Below are 20691 nucleotides of genomic sequence, written 5' to 3'. Positions count from 1 at the left end.
AAGGTGAGGCTCACCCTGGCCTGTGCTGAGTCACTGATCCAAATGGTTCCTTAAAATAAGGAAACCTTCACAGCAGCGTCATTACCATGGAAATCTACATAGTCCTCCCATGTCATAAGGTATTCACAGCTGCTCTAGTAGTACAAAACTACTTTTTCAGTTCTATATGTGAATAAAGGTTTTGTCCTTGATGTATAGGGTCATCTGTGAAAATCTCTCATCTCTTTGGATACAGTTTGCAAGAACTTCAGACTTATAAGGCCCAGAGAACTCATGCAGGGTAGACAGAGGGGAGAGGTAATACAGGCTATTTTGAAGTCTGAAAAAAAAAATAACATTGTGTATTTCTCCTAACACCATCCCCAGGCTTAGACATCCTAAATGAAATTGGGATACTACTGCAGGGGGTACTACAGAAGCCTGTACTTTGAGGCTAAAAGAACATGAACTCATGTACTGCGCACTGTTGCATATCCTGTGCAATTCTTGCCTTGCTCACCCCCATATATCATTCTGGTAAATTTAAAGTCTTCCTTGTATTATTCCTGAGGCAGATTTCAAAACTAAATATTAGGGGGAAAAAGGCTGTAGCTGCATTAATTTATTTTTTTGTTAAGCTCTTATTTTGTAATTCTTACTAACATTACCAACTGATACAAGCTGGGGAGAGTGTTAGTAATTATGCTTCATTCCTCAGGGAAATTTCAAAAGGGAATTCATCTCAGATTCATAAAAAACAGCAGTGTATGAGTCAAGGGGACTGCAGCCCCCACTATCCATTTTACCCTGTAACGTGCTTTCATACTACTGTTAAAGTGGTGAATAAACAATTAAGACAGTATTTCTAGATAAGCGTTGCTAAACATTCCCCTCTCCACGCCCTGACTTCCAGTTATTGCTAACATTCCTTCCCAACAAAAAGTTTGGGCCTCTCTAACCCTGGCATTGCTCTTCTTCATGGCCTGATAGAGCATCTGGCAAGATTTGCTGCAGAAGGAGCATTGGGCAAACCCACCTACACTATACACGTTGTCCTGCTGGCAAAGATGGTTTTGGGCTGCCTGCATCACACCCAAGTGTTTATGGAGCGTGCACTTTTTCTCTTAGTAGACTTTTCAATGCAGTGGTAGCTTAAAATGCAGCTGCCCACAGAGCAGCTTAAAATATAGCTGCCAACAAAACTCAGTTGTGCTTCCACACGGCACTGCCTCAGCTGAAACCCTCCCTGTAAGCTCAGCTCAGCATCTGTAAGATAGGGCAGGGTACACAGACACAACTTGACAGTGCCCCCCGCAGTTGAAAAGAGAATAAATGCTCCATGTGAAAATTCATCTTGCCAAGCAGAGCTAAGATCCCAGGATCCTAACTTATGGGCAGAGAGCATATTCCCTTGGAAGATGGGGTAGGATCCCCATTCACAGTGTACCCATGCCATTAAAACATCTCAGGTGAAAAGTCTGCTCTAAACCAGCCAGGAGCTGGATGAGTTTCCTGGGTAGCTCCAGCTGTCTCACTTCAGGATTTCTGCATCCAGACATCACACTATTTGCAGCATCTGATTTGGAAACAGATCTGAAAACCTGTGCCACATTTCAACCTTGACCAGTCCTTGCACCTTCTGTGGGATGCGCCACTATCACTACTTGCCTAGTTTGGTAGAAATTACATATTTTAAACTGTGCTCCTCTTGGTGGAAATACTACTTTGGGTGAAGAGCGAGTGACTGTGGCTGTGAAGAAGCAGCAGAATTTGGTGTCTCTGCTGGACAGACTGGAGTCTTGTGCCCACCCTAATGCATGAAACAGCATTTAAGGCAGACCTTTGGTCCAAACAGGCCCAAATAAGGACTTCGACCTAAGAATGGAAAGCACCGCTCCACATACCTCTCAGGAATAAACTTCTCAGGCTCTGGCCAGAGCTCAGGGTTGTGGTGGAGATGTCCAACTGCAGTTTCAATGACAGCCCCAGCTGGAATATGCTGTCCCAGCACTACGCAGTCTTTAGCTGCTTCCCGAGTGAACCTGCAACAGTAAGTGTCACATATCCCAGATGATTAATAAAGGTAAAAACGCAGCAGAAGGGAACCATAAAAGTCGATCTCTTCAGCTGGATTGACCTCACAATTTCGGGAGTTACACTTTCGCAGAAGATAAATACAGCAACCATTGCTGATGTGAGTGTCTTCTCATGTTACTCATCTTCACCCAGAAGTACACAGCTCCAACCCAGCTGGCTTACTTTTGCCCTTTTCACAGCAAAGCATTTCTGACTGCTTATGGTTCCAAAATGTTAACTGTTAAACTGCAATTTATTGCTAATGTTGGTCTTGGACTAATTTTTAATGAAAACTGCAGGCAAAATGTGTCAGTCATCTCTAATAACAGACAGAAACCGTATGCTGGTTTGCTTTCAGGAAAAATTATATCAAATATAGTTTTGAGTTTGTTTATTTGAGAAGCTCCCTCACATTGAGACAGCACCTGAAACTTAGCAAGGGATGGTTTTAATATTAGGGTTAAGTCTGCTGCTGCTGCTACAAAAATACCACCAATTCACAAGCCTTGGAAAACTGCCGTTCATATATACTCATCAAAGACAGGCACAACGTTAGCAACAAAACTCTCCAGTTTCCTCCCACCCTGTGGTGACAGAATAGGACTGTCCTTAGGAACTTCATCATGACAAGAAGGCTGAGAAAAGCTGCCTGCCAAAGCTGAGCTTGGGTCTGTGAACCTTGTTAAAAATGGTGTGTGGGTGTGCATGTTGGCTGGTAGACCCTGATCTAGACCTTTTGGTGCTTGGGCGGTCACTACAGACCCCAAACCAGCCCAGAGCCAGGTGGGTGCTGTGCTATTTCAGCCTGAGATCTCTTCCCCATCACCAGTGGGGAGAACAGGGGCAAGACAACATGCAGGAGCTCCTTTTGCTGCTCCCTGCGCTGCACCTAAAAAGTTGAACAAAGATTTCAGCTCCAGGGCTGTCAGCCTGATATCATTACAGGAATACATTCTTTCCTCACTGTCACCCATCTCTCTCTTTCTCCTAAGCAAATAAATAACAGAAGCTCCAAACCTGGAACAAAACAATGGCATGCTAAAAAAACACATTGACAAGCCATCCTTCTCATCTTTACATGAATTTGGTGACAGTGGAAATGTGAGTTCTGAGAAAGAAAGTTCTCTGGCTAGCAAGTTTGTTGTTGTTGTTGTTGTTGTTGTTTTGTTTTGTTTTGTTTTTTTTTAATAAAACAACTCACTTTATAACAAGTTTGGCTACTACTGTATTTTCCCCTAACTCAGCATTATCCTTGTCATAGGCAATTAGCATCTTTCTGAGGCACTGGGCTGTCCTATGCATTCCACATCAATCAGGGTAAAAGCCAGATCAATAAAAACCAGGAACGCCAACCTGAACTTCAGAACAACTTTGCTCTATTTTAATTCTGTTTCCCATCTGACGAACATTGATTGTTTCCCAGTGTCTCAGCTGAAACTCAAAGATATCTGATGTTTTAACTGGCAAAAAAATTTCCACTTGTATACCATGTATAATATAGTCAAGCCCAGTCATCTCATCCAGGAGCAAGTAGCTTTGACATTCACCCTCTGAACAACCCTGCAGATGTCCATGGAAACATCTTGACTTCTGGTCTTTGTGAACATGGAAAAGAGAACATGATTTTAAGCTTTTTTAAGGTGCTTGCAATCGTGAGGTGCATTTTTCAAAGGCTTTCACTGCAAGCTTGGCTTTGGCTCCTTTCTAGTAATCTGAATTTTTCCCCTGGCTTCACAAGCAGTGCAACCAGTTGACCCCTTCAAAAGTTCCATTCTTAATATTTGCATTTATGCTCATGATAACTCGAATATTTGACAACCAAACAGCTTTTTAATTATTTTCCCCCTTCTTTTCAGTTCATCAATATAACTTAGTAAAATCAGTCTTGTGTGACTTGAGGCAAAACTTTCCAAATTTAAGGGATGCAGCCATTATCTTAGCTATATTAGTATAACACAGTACTAAGTGCAAAACAGTAGGGGTCCAGTTTCAACACATATGTAAAATACAGTATTCTGAATGTGCAGCCCTTCCCCACATTAGGGCCTTAATGGCCAACAGGGTAACTCATACACCAGCCAATGGGCTGGGGTAGGTCCTTGCTCTGTATCACCAAAGCCCGAGGCATACAGAAGCAGCAATGTCTGGCTTTCTAAGGCCAGTCTTGCTGCAAAATGGCTCTATCCTCCAACCTTGGGGGATGTGAAGAACAGTGAAGAAGAAATCTTGGCCAATCTGCTGTAAAAAACTGCTTTAGAACTACCAGTATTATGCAGTTTTCCTTCAACAGGCCACATTTTATCTTTCAAATGCACAGGCAGTATTGATGTTGGCACAGAGACCAAGGGCACATTGGTCTTCCAAGAGCAGATTTCCATTTTATACAGCTAGGGATCTACCCTGTAGAATCAGAAGGGGGAAAAAAAAGATACCTGAATGCAGGTGGGTACATGCGCAATGTCTCTGCAATCACCATGTCCAGATAAGAGAGCTCTTGTACATTTTGGTAATCAGGGACCATCTGAAAAGGCAGGAAGAAAGGAACAATTACATTTTCTCACATTTAAGCGCCAAACTCATCTCAGATTAGCTTTTAAATCATCTATTTTTTACTGAGCATTTTTTCTGTAGAAGAACTCGATGTCTCATCTAAAACAGTAAATGATAAAATTATACGAAAATGTGGGCAGTAATTAAATGTGTGTATAGCATTCCTTTCATGATCAAAACACTTTGGTGTGCAGCCCAGCTGAAGATATAATAATAAATCAACCTGCTGGGAAGTATTAAAAGCCGGGTATTACAGAGAGCATTAATAGCTACAACAGAGCTATTGTTTTATACATGCACGAAAATCTGCACAGGACCCTCGTTTCTTCCCAAAGACAAGGGTGTACAGCTCAAATCCCACCCAGCAGGATTGCGATGGGACCTGGGGAGAGAAGCCTGTTTGCTCCTGTGGCCACCCCTTATGTAATGCTGCTTAATTTTACGTGGTGAGCAATGCCTGAGCCCACATTTTCACAATTTTACAGAACCAGCCGGCCCTTGATAACAAGTGGTGGGCACTAAAAGCCAAACAAGGATGTAGCTCAGAAGACTTTGCCCTCTGACAGGCAGCAAACAGACTGTGAGAGACACAAAACCGCAGTCAACCACCAGCAGCCGTGACAGGACTCAGTACATGGACGAACAGACAATTTGTCCCGCTGCTACCTTCCCTGGAAAAAAGGATGTTTTCCTTGTCTTATTGAGTGCTCTCAGCAGAGGGCAGCCAAAGTACATCTAATAACCTCGTCAGGAAAGCAGAGTTTTGTTTCAAATTAGAGCTTCTCCTGAAGACTGACACGGAGTAAATTGGAGAAAAGCACAGACGTCAGACTAGACTAAACCTTTTATGAAGATTTGGGGCCCCTGTCGTTCACAAAGGGGACTGGATTCCATCCTTGCTTTATTTACTACAGCACTTTTCATGTATAATGCATATTTTATTGAATTTTCATGCAAAAACATATGGTACATACTGAAAATACTAAGCAGAGAACAACTCCAGATGGTATGCAGAAAAGGCGTACAATAGAACAAGGATACCTTGCTGGATTAGGATATCCCACTTATTCAGCACTAAGCCACCATGCACCATTTCACATTAACTGATCTTTTCTAGGAAGGAAATAGATACATTCTATTGTCCCCATTTTTTGGCTTGGGAAAGAAAAGCAAAACCAGAGAAAGAAATTTGCACAGGCTGAGTAGAACCAGTGTGTCTGCTCCTCTCTTAGGGAAGAAGATGCAACTCAGCTTGTCAATAGATGAAGTATTTTGTCAGTATACATCAAATATTATCAATAGAGGAAGCACAGCCTGCACTGACAGCCTTTCAATGTTGCTTTTATATTGCAGTAGTGCCTACTAACTCAAATCTTTGGCTTTGGTCGATGGTTATCAGACAAAGGGCTAGGAAAGTAAAAGCCACAAATGTCAGCAAAGTCATGAAAACCATTGCTGAAGGCTGTGCAAGGAGCTGTGCTCCAATAATTTGAAAGGCTGAAACCAAAGATGGATGACTATTACCATCCTTGTTTTGCAGAAAGGGATCCAAGGGCTACCTGATTTTGCAGGGGGAATAAGTAGCAGAGGCTAGAAATCAGCTGTGATCAGACTCAAATTTCAGGCCTTCAAGGCAAAACCACCCTTGTCAATGACCACACAGGTGCTCCACATCTTGATGCAAATACATGCTATGTTGTGTATTAACTTTTTATTTTTTTTCCTCCTAATTTTACATCTCTTCTTCAGAACTTCCCTCTGCCCTTTTTATACTGCTCTCCTGAATCTCTTTGAATCCTGGGTCAGCGTCTGAGTCCTGTCTCTGCAATCCCTTCTGATTTCATGGCCAGGCTGGCTGAGGGAAGAGTTCAGGCTCAGAGTAAATGAGCAGTGGAGCCACGAGCACGCTGTGATGTGTTCGATTCTCTGAGCCATGCTCTTTCCACTGGGCCTTCCTGTCTCTCTCATAATCCCTCTACTTACTTCTGGAGTCAATAATTAAGATAATTATATGGTAACCTGATATAATAAGTAGCCACTAAATCAAACCATACAACAACAAATAATATAACACTAAATTATGGGAGCTTTGGTTTGCTCTTTCAAATACCTTCTATACCTTCAGGGGATTAGCAGTTCAGAAAACAAAACAAAGGTACAAAACCAGCTGATTTTCCTTACAATAAAATTCTTTTTGCTTATATAAAGAGAGAGGGGTCGGTCAAATGGCAGCACAGTGAACTTCGCTATCTTGAGCATGGCAGATACATCAGTCATTTCCTACATCTGATGCAACTTAATTATTGGCACTTCCATGCTTTTAGCGTCAAAGTAGCTGGACCTAATTTAGCAGTTGTTTGCAAGGTCTGACCCAGGGCTGCAAAAAGTACACACCAGCCAAGTATCTCTATTTAGGAAGGACAGTTTGTTGCTTTTTTTTTCCCTTTCAAAGAAAATATTTTCCATTTGTTTTTCCACTCCCTCTCTTAAAAATATTCCTTTAGCCAAGCACATTTCAAAGGAACTTAAATATGCTTTTCTCCCTAAATGTCCCTATTTATATCTTTCAACTGCTGGAAGGTTTGCTGGGATGGGGGGGTGGTGTTGTGCAAAGATGACACTTTAACCCCTGGCAAAAAAAAAATTGTCTACATTGCCTCTTGTTCAAGATTGGGTGTTTTTTCATTAAGAAAGAGACTCCTTTCTGTAACAAGTAGACATGTGGAGGGGAAAAGGAAGCACCGCAGTGCATGTAATAAAACATTCTATATTTTAATTTTGCAGCCATTGCTTTGCACAGCAGTGTCTTGTATGCTTTGCACAGCCTTTTACTGTCTTTTCCTGTTGACGTGGAAGTGAAATGGCCACCTAACTTCTTGCAGCATTTCTCTGTGTGCATGTTCCCCTGGTTTGATTTCCGGAGGTGTGGAGGTACATCCTCACCCATCCCAGGATGTTCAATCCCTTCTGAGGTCCAGAAAGCATCTAATTTGGCCAACAAACTGTCCTTTATGATTGACAGCAAATCCCAGGCCTCAATTCCTTAGAAAAAGGTGGGAAATTAATTCTTCACAGAGTACCCTGAGGTGAAATACCAGCAGTGATTATAAAATTGCATATGTGCTACGAGGATGATGTGTGGTTTAATTCCCACATGAATTCCAAGAGAGATAACTGCCTTCAGATCCACCTCTGCTTTTTAGTATACTGGCTTTAGCATTTTCTAGGCAGGCAAATCTATTTTTTGCCACCACCCTCAGTTAACTTTTAATTCCTCAATGAACACGAAGGGAATCCAAGTGCTGACAGGAGAGGTCTGGCCAATCTTTCTGCTGCAGTTTGAGATGTTACTGTTCCCAGTTGCTCGCTTCTCTTTGCTGGCTGTGGTTAGCGTCACCACAGCCAAGTCAGCAGAAGGGAACATATGCCTGCACCTCAGATGCTTCCATACAACGTCCAGCATGAACCCATCTTCAGCAGCAGTTTAAGACAAGATGCTAACTTTTCCCCAAAGTAGATGCTGAGTGAGGCACAGATCCTCCTCTACCACCTCTGTTTTGGGAATGGTAATCCAAGTACATATCAGTGAATGAAAGATTTCCACTTATCCTATTGGTCATGGTCAGAGGTGCTCAGCAGCCAGAAATGAAAAAAATCAGAGAAAATTTTGTGTAGCTGACAGAGTGTGACGTGCACCTGAAATTGCTCTGGAAGCAGCCAAGGTTGCAGAGACCACATTCCTCATAACTAGCGCTGCTGAGTCATGGCCTGAGACTGAACCAGCTGCGGTTTCTTAGAAATTGCAAACCAAACCAAATGCCTCATGGGCAGGTGTGACTGTGACGAAGTCCATGTCAGAAAGAAGATGTGCAGATCTGCGAAAGTGGGAATGCAGATCCATGAGTTATCTGTGTGTGCATAGCTACACAGCCCACATCAGCTCTCCCCCCAATATAGACTTTGGATGGCAACAGAATAGGAAGAGGTGAGTCAAAAATAAGCCATCATTGTCCCCAGTAACTCTCACCCACCTCCCCTTCCAAATTGCCCAAAGAGCTATTCAGACCATAGCCATAGCTAGGATTCACAAACAGGTCAATAATATTTCTTGATGAAATGGATCAAAAGCTGCTGATAGATCAAAGAGTCTGTCTGGGGTTTTGATCTCTCTTTGGTCACCTCTAGAAGCTGCTCGTCCCCTAACAGAACTAGAGCCTGTGTGCCATGCTCAGCCTGGGAGAGAGGGAAGAAATGCAGGAATACTATGTCAAGTCAGGGTTGACCCATGACAACCTTGGTAACAACCATATCAAGAAAGGAAAGGTTAGAGACAGGACAGCACTCGAAATGCAGATCAATTGAAAAAAGGGGTGGGATGGTTCAATGGGCTTTAACTTGCTTAAGGAAAGCTTGCCTCGTGTTTTACCATTTCTACAACAACATGCTGGAACACCTGTAAAGTAAAGTAAAGTAAAGTAAAGTAAAGTAAAGTAAAACTTCCCTACAATGTCAGGCAATGAAATCGGGACAAAGTTGATAAAGTAAAATTTCTTGGCTTTATCCTCAGAACTTGGACCAAATACTAAAAAAAAGCTTAAGGTAGTCCTCATGCGATACTTTTATTACAAAACCTTTCTCTCTGTGGTCTGTGGTCCAGCCTGGACCTGCCAAGTGAGATGTCTCCCTGAGGCACAGCACTGGGCAGAACCAGCCTTTGCCTCTGGGGAAACAGGACCCCGAAGCTCCTGAGTCCCACTCATCCCAGCAGGCAGATCACAGCAGAAGGTGTTGCTTTAAGATACCCCGCTTTAACATAGAGAAGAGCCTATCTAAAGGCACCAAGTGTCTGTTTGCATTTCCAGTGACACAGGCCTGGAGAAGGGTTTCTTCTAGCAAAATATTTAGTTCCTGACTATAAAATTGAGAACATGGTTCAGGAACAAAAACTAGGACAACAAGTCTGATTTCTTGATTAAGACACAACAGCAAGAAGCTTCCTGAGTGGCCTAGCACCTCTTCTCTCAAATCCTCTCAGGAATTAACATTAAAGCAAGTCCTCAGCTCCATCCCCTCCTGCCTCTTTCCCCACAAGCAAGCAAAGGCTACGCAAAATATGTTCTCCTAAGCTTTCCCTTTATTTCTTTATTCCATGTCAGTTACCTGCCACCTCTCTCATCTGCTTGGGTTGTCATTCAAATGGAAATGCAGCTTGCAGGCCCTCACTCCCACCCTTGGTGGATGCTCGCCAGGGTTGGGAGCATTACTTTGCTCACTGAGGCACTCCCCAAGCTGCAAGAGCACTCAGTGCTTCAGGCAACTCAAGCAAACTCCTCCAGGCTCCTCCTAAAGACTGTGCATACCAAGTAAATTTAGTATTACAGCTTTTTGTTCAAATCGCCTGCCGCTCACCCTCATACTGCCTCCGACTCTACCCTTCACGTTCCCCTCTTGCCTGGTCCATCTCCACACCAGTCGTGTGAGCACAGGTGGGGGCAGGTGCAGATTCGCGGGCCAAGTTGAGAGGTGGTGGGAAAGGCCAGCACACCAGTTACACTCCAATAACCACATCACACACAAACCTGGCAGCCAAATTCCCTCCGTTACTTTGGTGCAAATCCATGCAGCTCCCTGGGGTTGTATCAGTGTAACGCAGAGGCAAATGCGGTTCTAAGTATGTACCGAACAGTGCTGGGGAAAGAGCCAGAAAGTATAACGTTACACCAATGTCAGCTCTTTAATGTTACTTTGCTTTTTGAATCAAAGACTTTAGCTCCTGACAGAAGACAGACCTGCACTACCTCCACTAGCTTTCGTGGTGCTAAAACAAGGTCTTCGTAGCATCGCTGTTCACAAGGAAACTTCTGTGAGATAAAAATACTTCCTGGAACTGAACAGTGTCCCAAAACCAAACAGATAAGCACAAAAGCTGTGACCAAAACAGTCAGAAATCCTCTTCCACCTACATTACTACTGACACATGGCGATCACCATGAACAGAATGAGTGCCATCAGGTAGAAGATCTGAAAAAAAAAAAAAGGCAGGAAAAAGAGAAGAAAATCACTACGGAAATCCTTGATGAGGCAAGCTACAAATTAAAAGAACACAGAAAAAAACTGTTTCAATCTGAATTTCGTAACTTTGTCAGCTCCACCTAGTCCAAAATTCTCATGCCAAGAGAACTGGGTGCCCTTGAATTGAAAAGCGAGTAAATAATTGGGAGTGAGACAGGGCACCTGGGGTGCTCCACTGTCACGAAGGACGGGGCAGGCCCCAGTGTGCTTTTAATACACAAGTTCCCTCACTATACTGTCTTTCTTTTTTTTCCTTAGGTTTGGTGGAGAAGAGTAGCTCCTCTCCAGAGGAGGCTCCCTACCTGCATGCACTGCTTGCCTTGCTCCAGCTGTTTGTGGATGTGAAATAATCCCCGGCTGTGCATTGTAGTGGGCTAAGCCCATCAGAGGCACATAGACTGCCTGTTTCTCGTCTCCTTAAAAAAATCACTCAGCCCCCAGGAATTCCCCCCGCGGGTTGTCTCCTAAGTCCACCGAGCCTCGAAGTCTCCCTTTCTACACTTGTCTGGCACAATCAAAATTTCTACTTGGGTGGCAGAAATGCTGAATGGTGAAGGATCCCAGTGGGAGGGAGGCAAGGAGGAAATTAAACAGGAGAAAGGACTGCCAGAGGCCCAACAGGCCGAGAAAGAGAATTATAAAACTGGGGTAGGTCTGTCCGAAGGGCATGTCACCAGTCCAAAGCACATTAAGCACTGAAGTTCGTGCAAGACTTAATCCTTCCTGCTATAGAAGTGTCCCTTGGTGGTTGCTGCAGATCTACAGGAATAAAGAGAAGGGATTTTTTTTTCCCCTCTCAGCAGACATTCATGGTATCACATAAGAGCCAGATGATTTAATTTAATCATTCCTGCTCCAGCTGGTATTTTCTCTATGGAGGTGACAGTGCTTTAAATTAGGGCCTTGCATATAAAAGGCCTGTGTGTTTAGCTTAATGAAATGTTCATTTCCTCACGTTATGTTTATATTAAAAGGCATCAGCATGAATTTTCATGTTGCAAATAGAGGTTATCATATTGGCTACGTAGTGAGGACCTCTTTGGTCTTTCTTCATTTCTATGGCCTCGTATGCTTGGCAGCCTTTTTGGACTGAGAGGTGACTCAGCCCCAGGCCTGCAGTTTGGGCAAATATGCCCTAGAGAGCATGCTCCAACCTATGAGGAGAGCAGAGCTTTACACAAAATAAATTATTTCGGTAATTCGCCCTTCTGGAGATACTTAAATATGGGCTTGAGCCAGTGCATGCTTAAGTCATTGGCTTCAGCCGTTGCTGCATGAGACCTTTTCTGCAGGATTCTCCCATCACTCAGCCTAATTATTATTTGCTCTGACAAGGGCAGGTCAGTTTTAATACCACACAACATTTATGTAGTGCCTGATGCCTTGAAAACATTTTATGTACATTAGGTACAGTACAACAATAATAAAACTTTGCCTTCCCATAGTTGCTTTTCCCCTGAGGCTTGCAAAGTGTTTAGCAAACATTAATTAGTTGGTCATCTTCCAAATGCATGTGTGAGGTGCTCCTGGTAAATAATCCCTCCCCGTACACAAGGGGCCAGCAGAGGTGCTGAAGACTGAGGCCAACAATTTACCACCTTAAGAGTCAAGTACCCACCAATTTGAGCCTTAATAAGTAGCCTGATTTTTTTTCAGCTTCAGTATGACTTCTGTGAATAAATAGGCAAATACTGCTCCAAATACATAGAGTTAGAATGACCAAAAAAGAAAGAAATACATTGCAAGGCATTGAAATACGTCTTAAACAAAAACGAGCTTGCTTTGTTTTTAGCTGCCAAGATCATAACTCAGGGCTCAGCATGTCCTTGAGAAACTGATGGTACTATAAGTACAGAAAGAAGCTTCACTAGTGTCAAAACTCCAATTCCCTGCTGTAGACTCCCGCACCTCTTGCTTAATATAGGTAAAATCTTAACCATTCTCTTCTTACTTTCCCAAAGCAAAGGATCGGAGCCAAAAGGAGAAATAATGTTTTAATATATGGTTCAAAACTGATGAGCTATGCAAAGCCTTGGAGCAGAGGAACACTGGTATGTCCCATCTGTGTGGCAACTCTTGATCTCCACCCCTCTTTTCTCCCCATCCAGACAGCGCTGGCAAAGTTTCCTAAGTGAGACCTGTTCTGTGTCACTCCCACTTCCTGCCTCATTTCTTGACTGGCAATGTGGCTTATGCCATGTCCACTTCTAGCTCCAAATTTTAGCATGTGTCCTTCCTGCAAGGCACAAGGGAGAAGTCTGTTTCCGTTGAGACTTCTCACACTTCAGCTGCAAATATGAAAAATGGAGAAAAAAATGGGAAAAGCTTTTCTGAACAAAGCTATTCCATGACTTTTCCTCTTCTGCTCCCTCTGGAAAGTGCTGACCACCTCGGATACAACAAAGCAATCTTCAATTAGTATGTGAAAAAACTTGATAGCACTTAAAGCAGCATTTGTGTTTTCTCCCTCTTATGCATGAAGAGGATCTTTCAAAAAACATAGATGCCAGTCCAAAACCCACTACCCCAAGCTCAGAGAGGAGCTGTCTGTGAGCTGGGGTGTCTGCTACCGTGACACTATCCTGTGACAAACCCCCCTAGATATCCAGATAAAGCCGTCTGTGACGAATCCTGGCAGACGCCTATTCAAGGTTTTCTTTCCTTTTCTTCTCTTACTCTCTCTCTTCTCCATCTGGGAGCAAAGAAATTTCCCTAGGTCTGTTCACGCTTAGATTTAGTGAAGCCATCATGGTGTCATAGTCTGGCACTGTTTCGTGTCTTTGCTTTCCTCTACCCTTTGCAGAGCAGCATGGCACGGCTGTCCATCTGTTTATGATTTACTTCACACAATTACTTGGTCCCAATTATGCTGATAGGCACAGTAGGTTATTTGAGGGCCAACTGGACCTCTGTAATGACACTCGAATTGTACCCAAGTCATGGGAAAGTTTCCAATCAAAAAAAGGCCAGCAGAAAAACTCCACTGGGACTCTCCCAGGAGAGGCTTTCTGTCCTTCATCCCAGAAAGCAAAACCAAAAATTTATATTTTTATCTGTAATTCTTCTGGAATTATCAGTGTCCACAAAAACTGAACAGAAAACAAGACGAGAAACTGACACCTGGGTCTTTCTGACTTTAAAGATGCATATCGGAGAAGAGATTATAAAGAACAGCATTCAACTCAGGAGGCCACATCTTTCATGGTCTCCTTTAGCACTGACCTGAATCACAGAGTCAGAGCAGCCGTACCAACCTGCGCCAGCTGAGGATGGGCCCAGGAAGCGCAGCCATTTTGAGGACTGTGTACTGCTGCAGGGAGGGAGCCCCCTCCACGAGTACTGAATCACCGGCCCTCATAGAGCAAACGGGAGTGAGGGGAAAAAAACCCACAACTCAAAAAGCTGCAGGATGAAATCACAGGGTCAGCAGTGAGAAAATACAGAATTAATTTGTAGCCTGAATAAGGTCATTTCTAGAATGTTTTAGGATGATATAAGGCTTTACAGGGAAGGCAAATGGAAAGTATTGCTCACGATTTCTTCTGCTTCATGAGTAAGCTGCTTTGGCCTTTATTTATTTATTAACTCACAGTCCCACAACAGTCCTGGTGTGAAGACCAATTTGCTGTTCTCTCTCTCTTGCTTCTCAACGATATTTTTGCTTTTTGAACCTGACCCTTTCCTGTCTCAGTGCCTGACCACCTCACTCATTTACCTCTCCATATTTCTAAGGAGATCTTTATTTTTACAATTACCCACACCTGACTTCTGTGCTGTCATTTCACTTAAAGCCACACTACTTTAATGCCCAGTATTTTATCCTTTCTTCTTCTTTTTCAAAGCTCGAATCTACTTTATGTAGTCACAAAAACTCTGGGCTGCAGTGTGGAGACCCAGAAGAACCTGCCCCAACATAGTGGTACCCACCTAGATTTGAGCCAGTCCTGTCATGGAGGACACGGATGCCACTGAGACACAAAGGTGGCACCCACAAAATGACACATTTGTTCAACCAGTCAGCACAAAAGAGCACTTTTAAGCCAGAAAATTGCAAAAGCCATAGTGGTCTGCAGAGAGTTCATTAGCAATTTTGCACACATAAAATACCTGATAAAATACAGTATCCTGTGCCGTTTTTATCACAATTTGTGGCTCAAGGATCTATGGATACCTACAGATGGGATAATTTGGGTGCAGGGAGTGATTTTCTGAGAGTATGAAGTTGAAGTACAGCTGTAGACTTTTCCTGTAAAGGATCTGTCACACACACACAAGAGCAGATAGGCATATGCAGAATATTACCAACCCTGGTCACTCAAACATTATGAGCGAGGCCCCAACATACTTAGAAACTGGCTGGAAAACACATGAGGTTTATGACTAATAATAGTATTTTGAACTTAATTTGCCTTCTGGCTTACGAACCAGGATTCATGTTTTCAGTCTTACCTTTTCAACTAGAAACCTTTTTTTTTAATAGGTTGGTTGCTTTTTGTTTTAATAATGAAATATGAGGTTCTGGTTATACACCTGACTTCAGTGTCGAGTGATTTGAAAGAATACAAAACAAATACCCAGAGACTTGCAGTGCAAGGGCAGGATGCTGGTAATACGCCATTTACAGAGCACCATGGGCCATCCCTGCCTGCCCTTTGGCCATCTGCTACTAGTGCTCAGCTAGAATCACACAGATCTTTTTAAAAAAAAAAGAAAAAAAGTCTACAAGACTGGGAACTTCACGTGGATAAACATCACACAAGCATAAGCTGCCCCTCAGAGTGCCCACAGTTTTGTAGCACATGTTTTCAGGGGGGAGAGGGTGTTACTGCAAGAGGGGCTTCGGACATTAAGCATCCAAACCTGCTTTTGAGAATGCCGAACTTGGTACCTTGGCAAAGCTTGACACAGAAGGAAATTGAAACGTGCAGACAAAGTAACTGGGGGGGGAAAACTGTGCTAAGTCTATAGATAGCATGTTGTTTCTTCTGGGCACTAGAAGGGGGGTGGGGAAGGGAGGAAGTGAGGGGGAGAGAGGGAGAAGAAAGATAAATTTTGGTTGCTGCTGTCATACTTAGATCCACTTATCTATGGCTGAAGCCAGACAGCTGTGACTCTAAATGTAGAAATTTAATTAAAAAGTAAAAAAATGAAAATCAGCAAGAAAAAACAGAAAAAAACAGGACTTCACGATTCCCACACCTACTCTGAAGTATAAATAGAGACTATCTGACTGATGAAGGGTGCTTATTATTTCTTTGACTTCCATGTGTGTAAAGAAACCTACAATTCTTTCTAGTGAACAAGCAGGATAATCACAAATCTAATGGCAGGTTGCTGGTATTTCAACTTTGCGGCTCTAGCTTAAATGACGTCATGCGACGTCTTGGTAGTCCCAGTGATATAATGCCTATAATGCACTTAAATAACAAACAAACAAACAAACAAACAAAAGGGTTTGGATCAATTACGAAGGAAAAGATTTTGGAAAGCAGCTTTCTTGGGATCGTATTTTGCCTGAGTTACACCTCTTGCAAGAAATACGTTGGGGAAAAATCTGCAAGTGGATGCAACTCCCTTTTGCAACTCTTGCATAGATAGACCTGCCTTCTGCCAGCCTAACTTAGAGCAACCTCGTGGTTTTTCCCTGCCTTAGCTCCCAAGGCATTTGCGACGTGGCTCAGAAGAGCCAGAGCATCTTGCACTTATGTCCATACCCACTGCTTTTCCTGACACATTTGCTTCCCATTTCACATTATAGCACAGTAAGAGAAATCGGTATTAGTACTTTTGGCCTCTCTTCATGTGCGCACACATGTATGCGTGTGTATTTTCTGTAACACATCCATCAATTTGAAATGGTATAAAAATGACAAAAAAAAAAAATCTTTAAATCTCAGAAGATTCAAAGTGTCAGTGCTGTGAAGTCAGAAAATTCATTCCAGTTCTTATTTATCTAGGTCAGGATGTGGGAAGACTTTTTTTTGCCTTGTGCATATGCACGTCACTGATTTTGCACCTTGGTATTACACAGGCTGGCAGCTGAAGAACCAGGGAAGATGACGGCTTGCTCCCTGCTTCCTGTGGACTTAATAGAAAAATCCCTTTTGTGTTCCTTATAATGGAGTCTTGTCTCATCTCTACCACAAGAGACACTTAGGCCACTATGTTACAAATACCGTGCTGATGGTCAGTGCGTGTACGTAGCTCTGACTCAGTGCCACATCACCACTGCCCTTCTTTAAACCAGAAGAGAAAAGCAGCCTACAAAGCAAGGAACAAGTTAACAAAAGGCTTCATTTATCTCCAGCTGATACCAACATGACAGCAGGAAGTGCGGGGTCAGATTCCAGGCACCTTATTGCAAGGGCAGGAGGAGCACGGGGAGTAGCTGTTGTGTGGCGAAGCCACGGGGCTCGCAGTCAGGAGGTCAAGTCCTGACGCAGCTTTCTAAGTGCATTTGGGAAAGTCTCTTCCTCTCCTCCAGTGCTTTTAATAGGACCAGTAAACCTTAACATGAGATGGTGCGGATTCTACTGGCATGCTCAGAGGCAGGCAACATATGATGCTCCGTTCAAATGATGTTCCTGATCGTCACACAGTACTAACTGTAACTATACTGTGAGTTTTTAAAAATTTTTTTAAGTCACAGATAATGTAAGGCTTGTCTGTTAATACCCATATTGTAAAAAATAAAGGTAAATCTTGAAGGGACAACAAAATTGTGGACAGACTAGTAGAACTGAAATTTTACACAATCCTTTAGTGTAAATAAAGAAGTAAACTTAACCCATTGTTAAACTTTGCTTTACAATGTGCAGTTGCTGGGGGAAAAAAGCTGTAATGGGTGTTATACACTCACCCACATACCAACAACAAACAAGCAAAGAAACTCACTGTTTACCTCTACCTTTGATGGAAAAAAGTTGTAATTTGAAGTTTAAGGGCTCTGCTTTCAAAGTTTATCTATACATGATGACCTTGGGTCTCAAAGAGAGGCTGGGCTCTGTGGGGATCCTCCCTGCTCCCCACACCTCTGCCTATTCAAATTATGAAGGGAGAACCGTACAGGGAGACTGCTGCTGCTATGGGACCTCTGAAAGAGAAGCAGCACCAAAAGTGCTCCCCAAGCAGAAACCAGAACAGGCTTCTGCAGCCAGTGTCAGAGATCAGAAGCTGGGCTCATGCCACTCTCATATCACATGGTCCCCAAAATCCAGATGAGAGGGTGTCGGGACAAGGCAATGCCACTGCACTGTATGTGGTGCTACCAGTGCATCTCTGCTCCAGCCTGGATGGTGCTTCCCTATTTGAATATGTTTTTCCATAATATATTTCTTATCTCATTAAGGGGAACTATTAATCAGGTGACCCCGGTGTCACCACAGCAAGGATGGAGCTGGTGCTCTGCTGGGTTCCGACACGTTCCCTCCTTGCTGGAGCTGCAGGATGGTTCACATTTGGAGAGTGCTGCCTGTGCCGAGCTCCAGACAGGATGCAGCATGCTTGGCTCGATGGGAAATTAAAAGGATATAGGCTCTTTTGTCAGCTTGGCTTGGTCTTAATAATGTTTAAATATCTGAAGGTCACTAAATGACAGAGTGCAGCAATTTGGCACAAAGGCCCGTCTCTAAGATTATCTAGGTTTGCTAAAGTAAGACAACAAAAGAGAATAAACCAGACTGAGCAAACCCAACAACCGCTGCTAAAATGTTATTCTTCTCATTAAGTCTATGTGCTGAGCCTATAAAGAAGGCAGCATTTCCTGTCCCTCTTGCTGACAGTTCAGTATTAGGGCACAAAGGCAGGTCACTGTCCTTGGTGATATGGTAAACAAAGATAAGATCTGAAAGCAACAGAGTATTTTTTTAACCCTGATAATTCACTCAGAATAAATTCCATTGTGGAGAGATTTATTGTTTACTTAGCACTCCTCAAAAGAGTTCCTCAGGAATGCAATCTCCTTCCCATGCACCGGACACAAAACACTCATTTCAGCTGAAAGCACTGTCCAGGGCTGCTCTGGGCATTTGTTACCCATCCCTGGAACCACATGTATGAAATGTAAGCGAACCTACTGGAAAAATGCAGCCCCAAACATCTGCTCAGATCTGCTTGTTATCCTGGGTTGGGAACTTAAACAGATGTCTTCAACGGGCAGCTGTGCTCATGAAAATGCTTTGCCAAAATGCCAACAAAAAGCCCCACTGCTTTCCTTTCCTGCTCACAAAATGTCTGCAGCAGAGTGGCACAGGAGTGAATAACATCGGTGTATTTTCTGGCACTCTAAGTAAAAGAAGCATCAGTCTTCCCTCTACCTTCCCCAAATAATACTGCCCTATTCCCTTTCTCCCACAGCACATCTCCCCAAATGCAGACATACCATGCCACGACTCGGGGAAGCACGCAAGGAAGGTCTCACTGCCAACAGCACAGACTGTCTTATCTTTTTCATGTAATGGCTCAACAGCTTAAAGTAAGGCAAGATTTTAAGCATTTGCTGATTTGAAGCTTTTGGCATCTGTCAAGAATTTGGGAGCTGTGGGTGCTGCAACTGAAGTGGCCACTTAATCCCTCCGTGGCTCCCCTTCTCACTTGGGAAACAGCAACGAAACCTCTCCAGTAGGTTGCCTGGTACCTCTGAAAGGTGCACTTGATAGACTTCTCCTAGTAGTAGCAGACATAGCTGCAAATCCAACTGGATTAGACTTAACTGCTCTCAAGAACAGCATAGAGTCAGGATTGCAAGAACAACAAGAGATTTCTCATGGTTTGTGCTGTACATTTGACCTTCCCTACCTTTTCACAGGGTCTCTGCATGTCAACAGAGACAAGAATCTCTTTTCAGGACACAAGAAGGTTTGATGCAACACAGTTCTCAAACGTGCTTACTGAGGACATCCTAGGATTGGCAGAAATGCATTACCTATGGCCTTGGGCTGTGCTGTAAAGTGGATTGTGAGTTTAACATGTTTCTGTTTAACTTTCTGAAAGAGTTATAAGCTTAGCTGTTGCTAAAGTTTCCAACAGCGTTCTTAGGGACGGATTTTGTAACCTGATCTCATCTCCAAGCCTACATTGCTTGTCTATTCAGACTAGTTCCTCTATATTTCTCTGAGCAAATAGGAACTCTTTTCGGCTCTCACAGCACCACAAGATGTACGTGTCCACATTCCACTTGTATGCTTTCACATCACTGCTACAGTGGGTGGCAGTTGCTCTATTGATTGCAGCAGGCGTGTACTTGCTCTTTTTCAGCTGTTCTCATAACCTCTTTTTAGCAGCTTTCTTGCCAGATAATCTGGCAACTCAAAAAACAGAAGCAGCAAGTTCTGCTGTCTGTTCCAAGGAAAGTTTTTTCAGGATCACTCAAAGATGCCAAAATCACAGAGGAATTGTTTACACACTGTACCAACATGCCATCCAGCTTCTGATATTAAGGTCAGTCGGGGTTTATCAATATAATCGGTGGTTCTTGTTGCAGGTATCTTATTGCATTGAGACCAGTCAGCCCACAAACAGAAGCTGAGCGGCTGTGGAGTTCTGAAGAAAACAGCAGTAAAATCAATCTCTTCTTCTGTATTGTAGTGCACTCATGGAAAAGGAGAGGAATGTCTGCCTGTGGTCATCACCCCCAAAATACACTGGGGGTTATCTGCTGTCTTCTATTCCTCATTCCATGTGCTTCATATCAAACTGAGACCCTGCACCCACACACCTACACTCTGTGCTATTTGTATAGCATACAGTATATTTATATTCATGTGCTATTTTATATATGTTAGAGCAGTATGTACTGATTAGTAGAAGGGTGCTGAGGCTAAACCTTACTTTCAGAGGTGGAGGTAAATTCAAGCATAGTCTACTTAAAAATGTTAGATAGCATAATAAATCAGGAAAACCTATGTCAGTAGAAGCATACTTTTATTGACTACTTTCACTGGACCCATTTATCCGAATACAGTGAGAAGAAGCAATATTACCAGGATGCTTTTGCCAGGGAATTGCATCCGTGCT

General features: G+C 43.1%; 1 protein-coding gene across 2 annotated transcripts in view; it reads right to left on the bottom strand.

Annotated features, from left to right (window-relative positions):
- TBXAS1 (thromboxane A synthase 1) overlaps positions 1-20691 on the bottom strand; it is a 236937-nt gene that overhangs the window by 5322 nt on the left and 210924 nt on the right. For both annotated transcript variants that reach the window (XM_082045892.1, XM_082045893.1), the window contains 2 exons: positions 4488-4576; positions 1884-2021 (listed from right to left, as the gene is read on the bottom strand). In XM_082045892.1, the coding sequence (XP_081902018.1) occupies positions 1884-2021; positions 4488-4576 (227 nt within the window). The remainder of the gene's footprint in view (positions 1-1883; positions 2022-4487; positions 4577-20691) is intronic.

The sequence above is a fragment of the Streptopelia decaocto genome, assembly GCF_964273445.1.
Source record: "Streptopelia decaocto genome assembly, chromosome: 1".
Classification (NCBI taxonomy): domain Eukaryota; kingdom Metazoa; phylum Chordata; class Aves; order Columbiformes; family Columbidae; genus Streptopelia; species Streptopelia decaocto.
The sequence above is the reverse complement of the archived record's forward strand: the minus strand, read 5'-3'. Positions and strand labels throughout refer to the sequence as shown.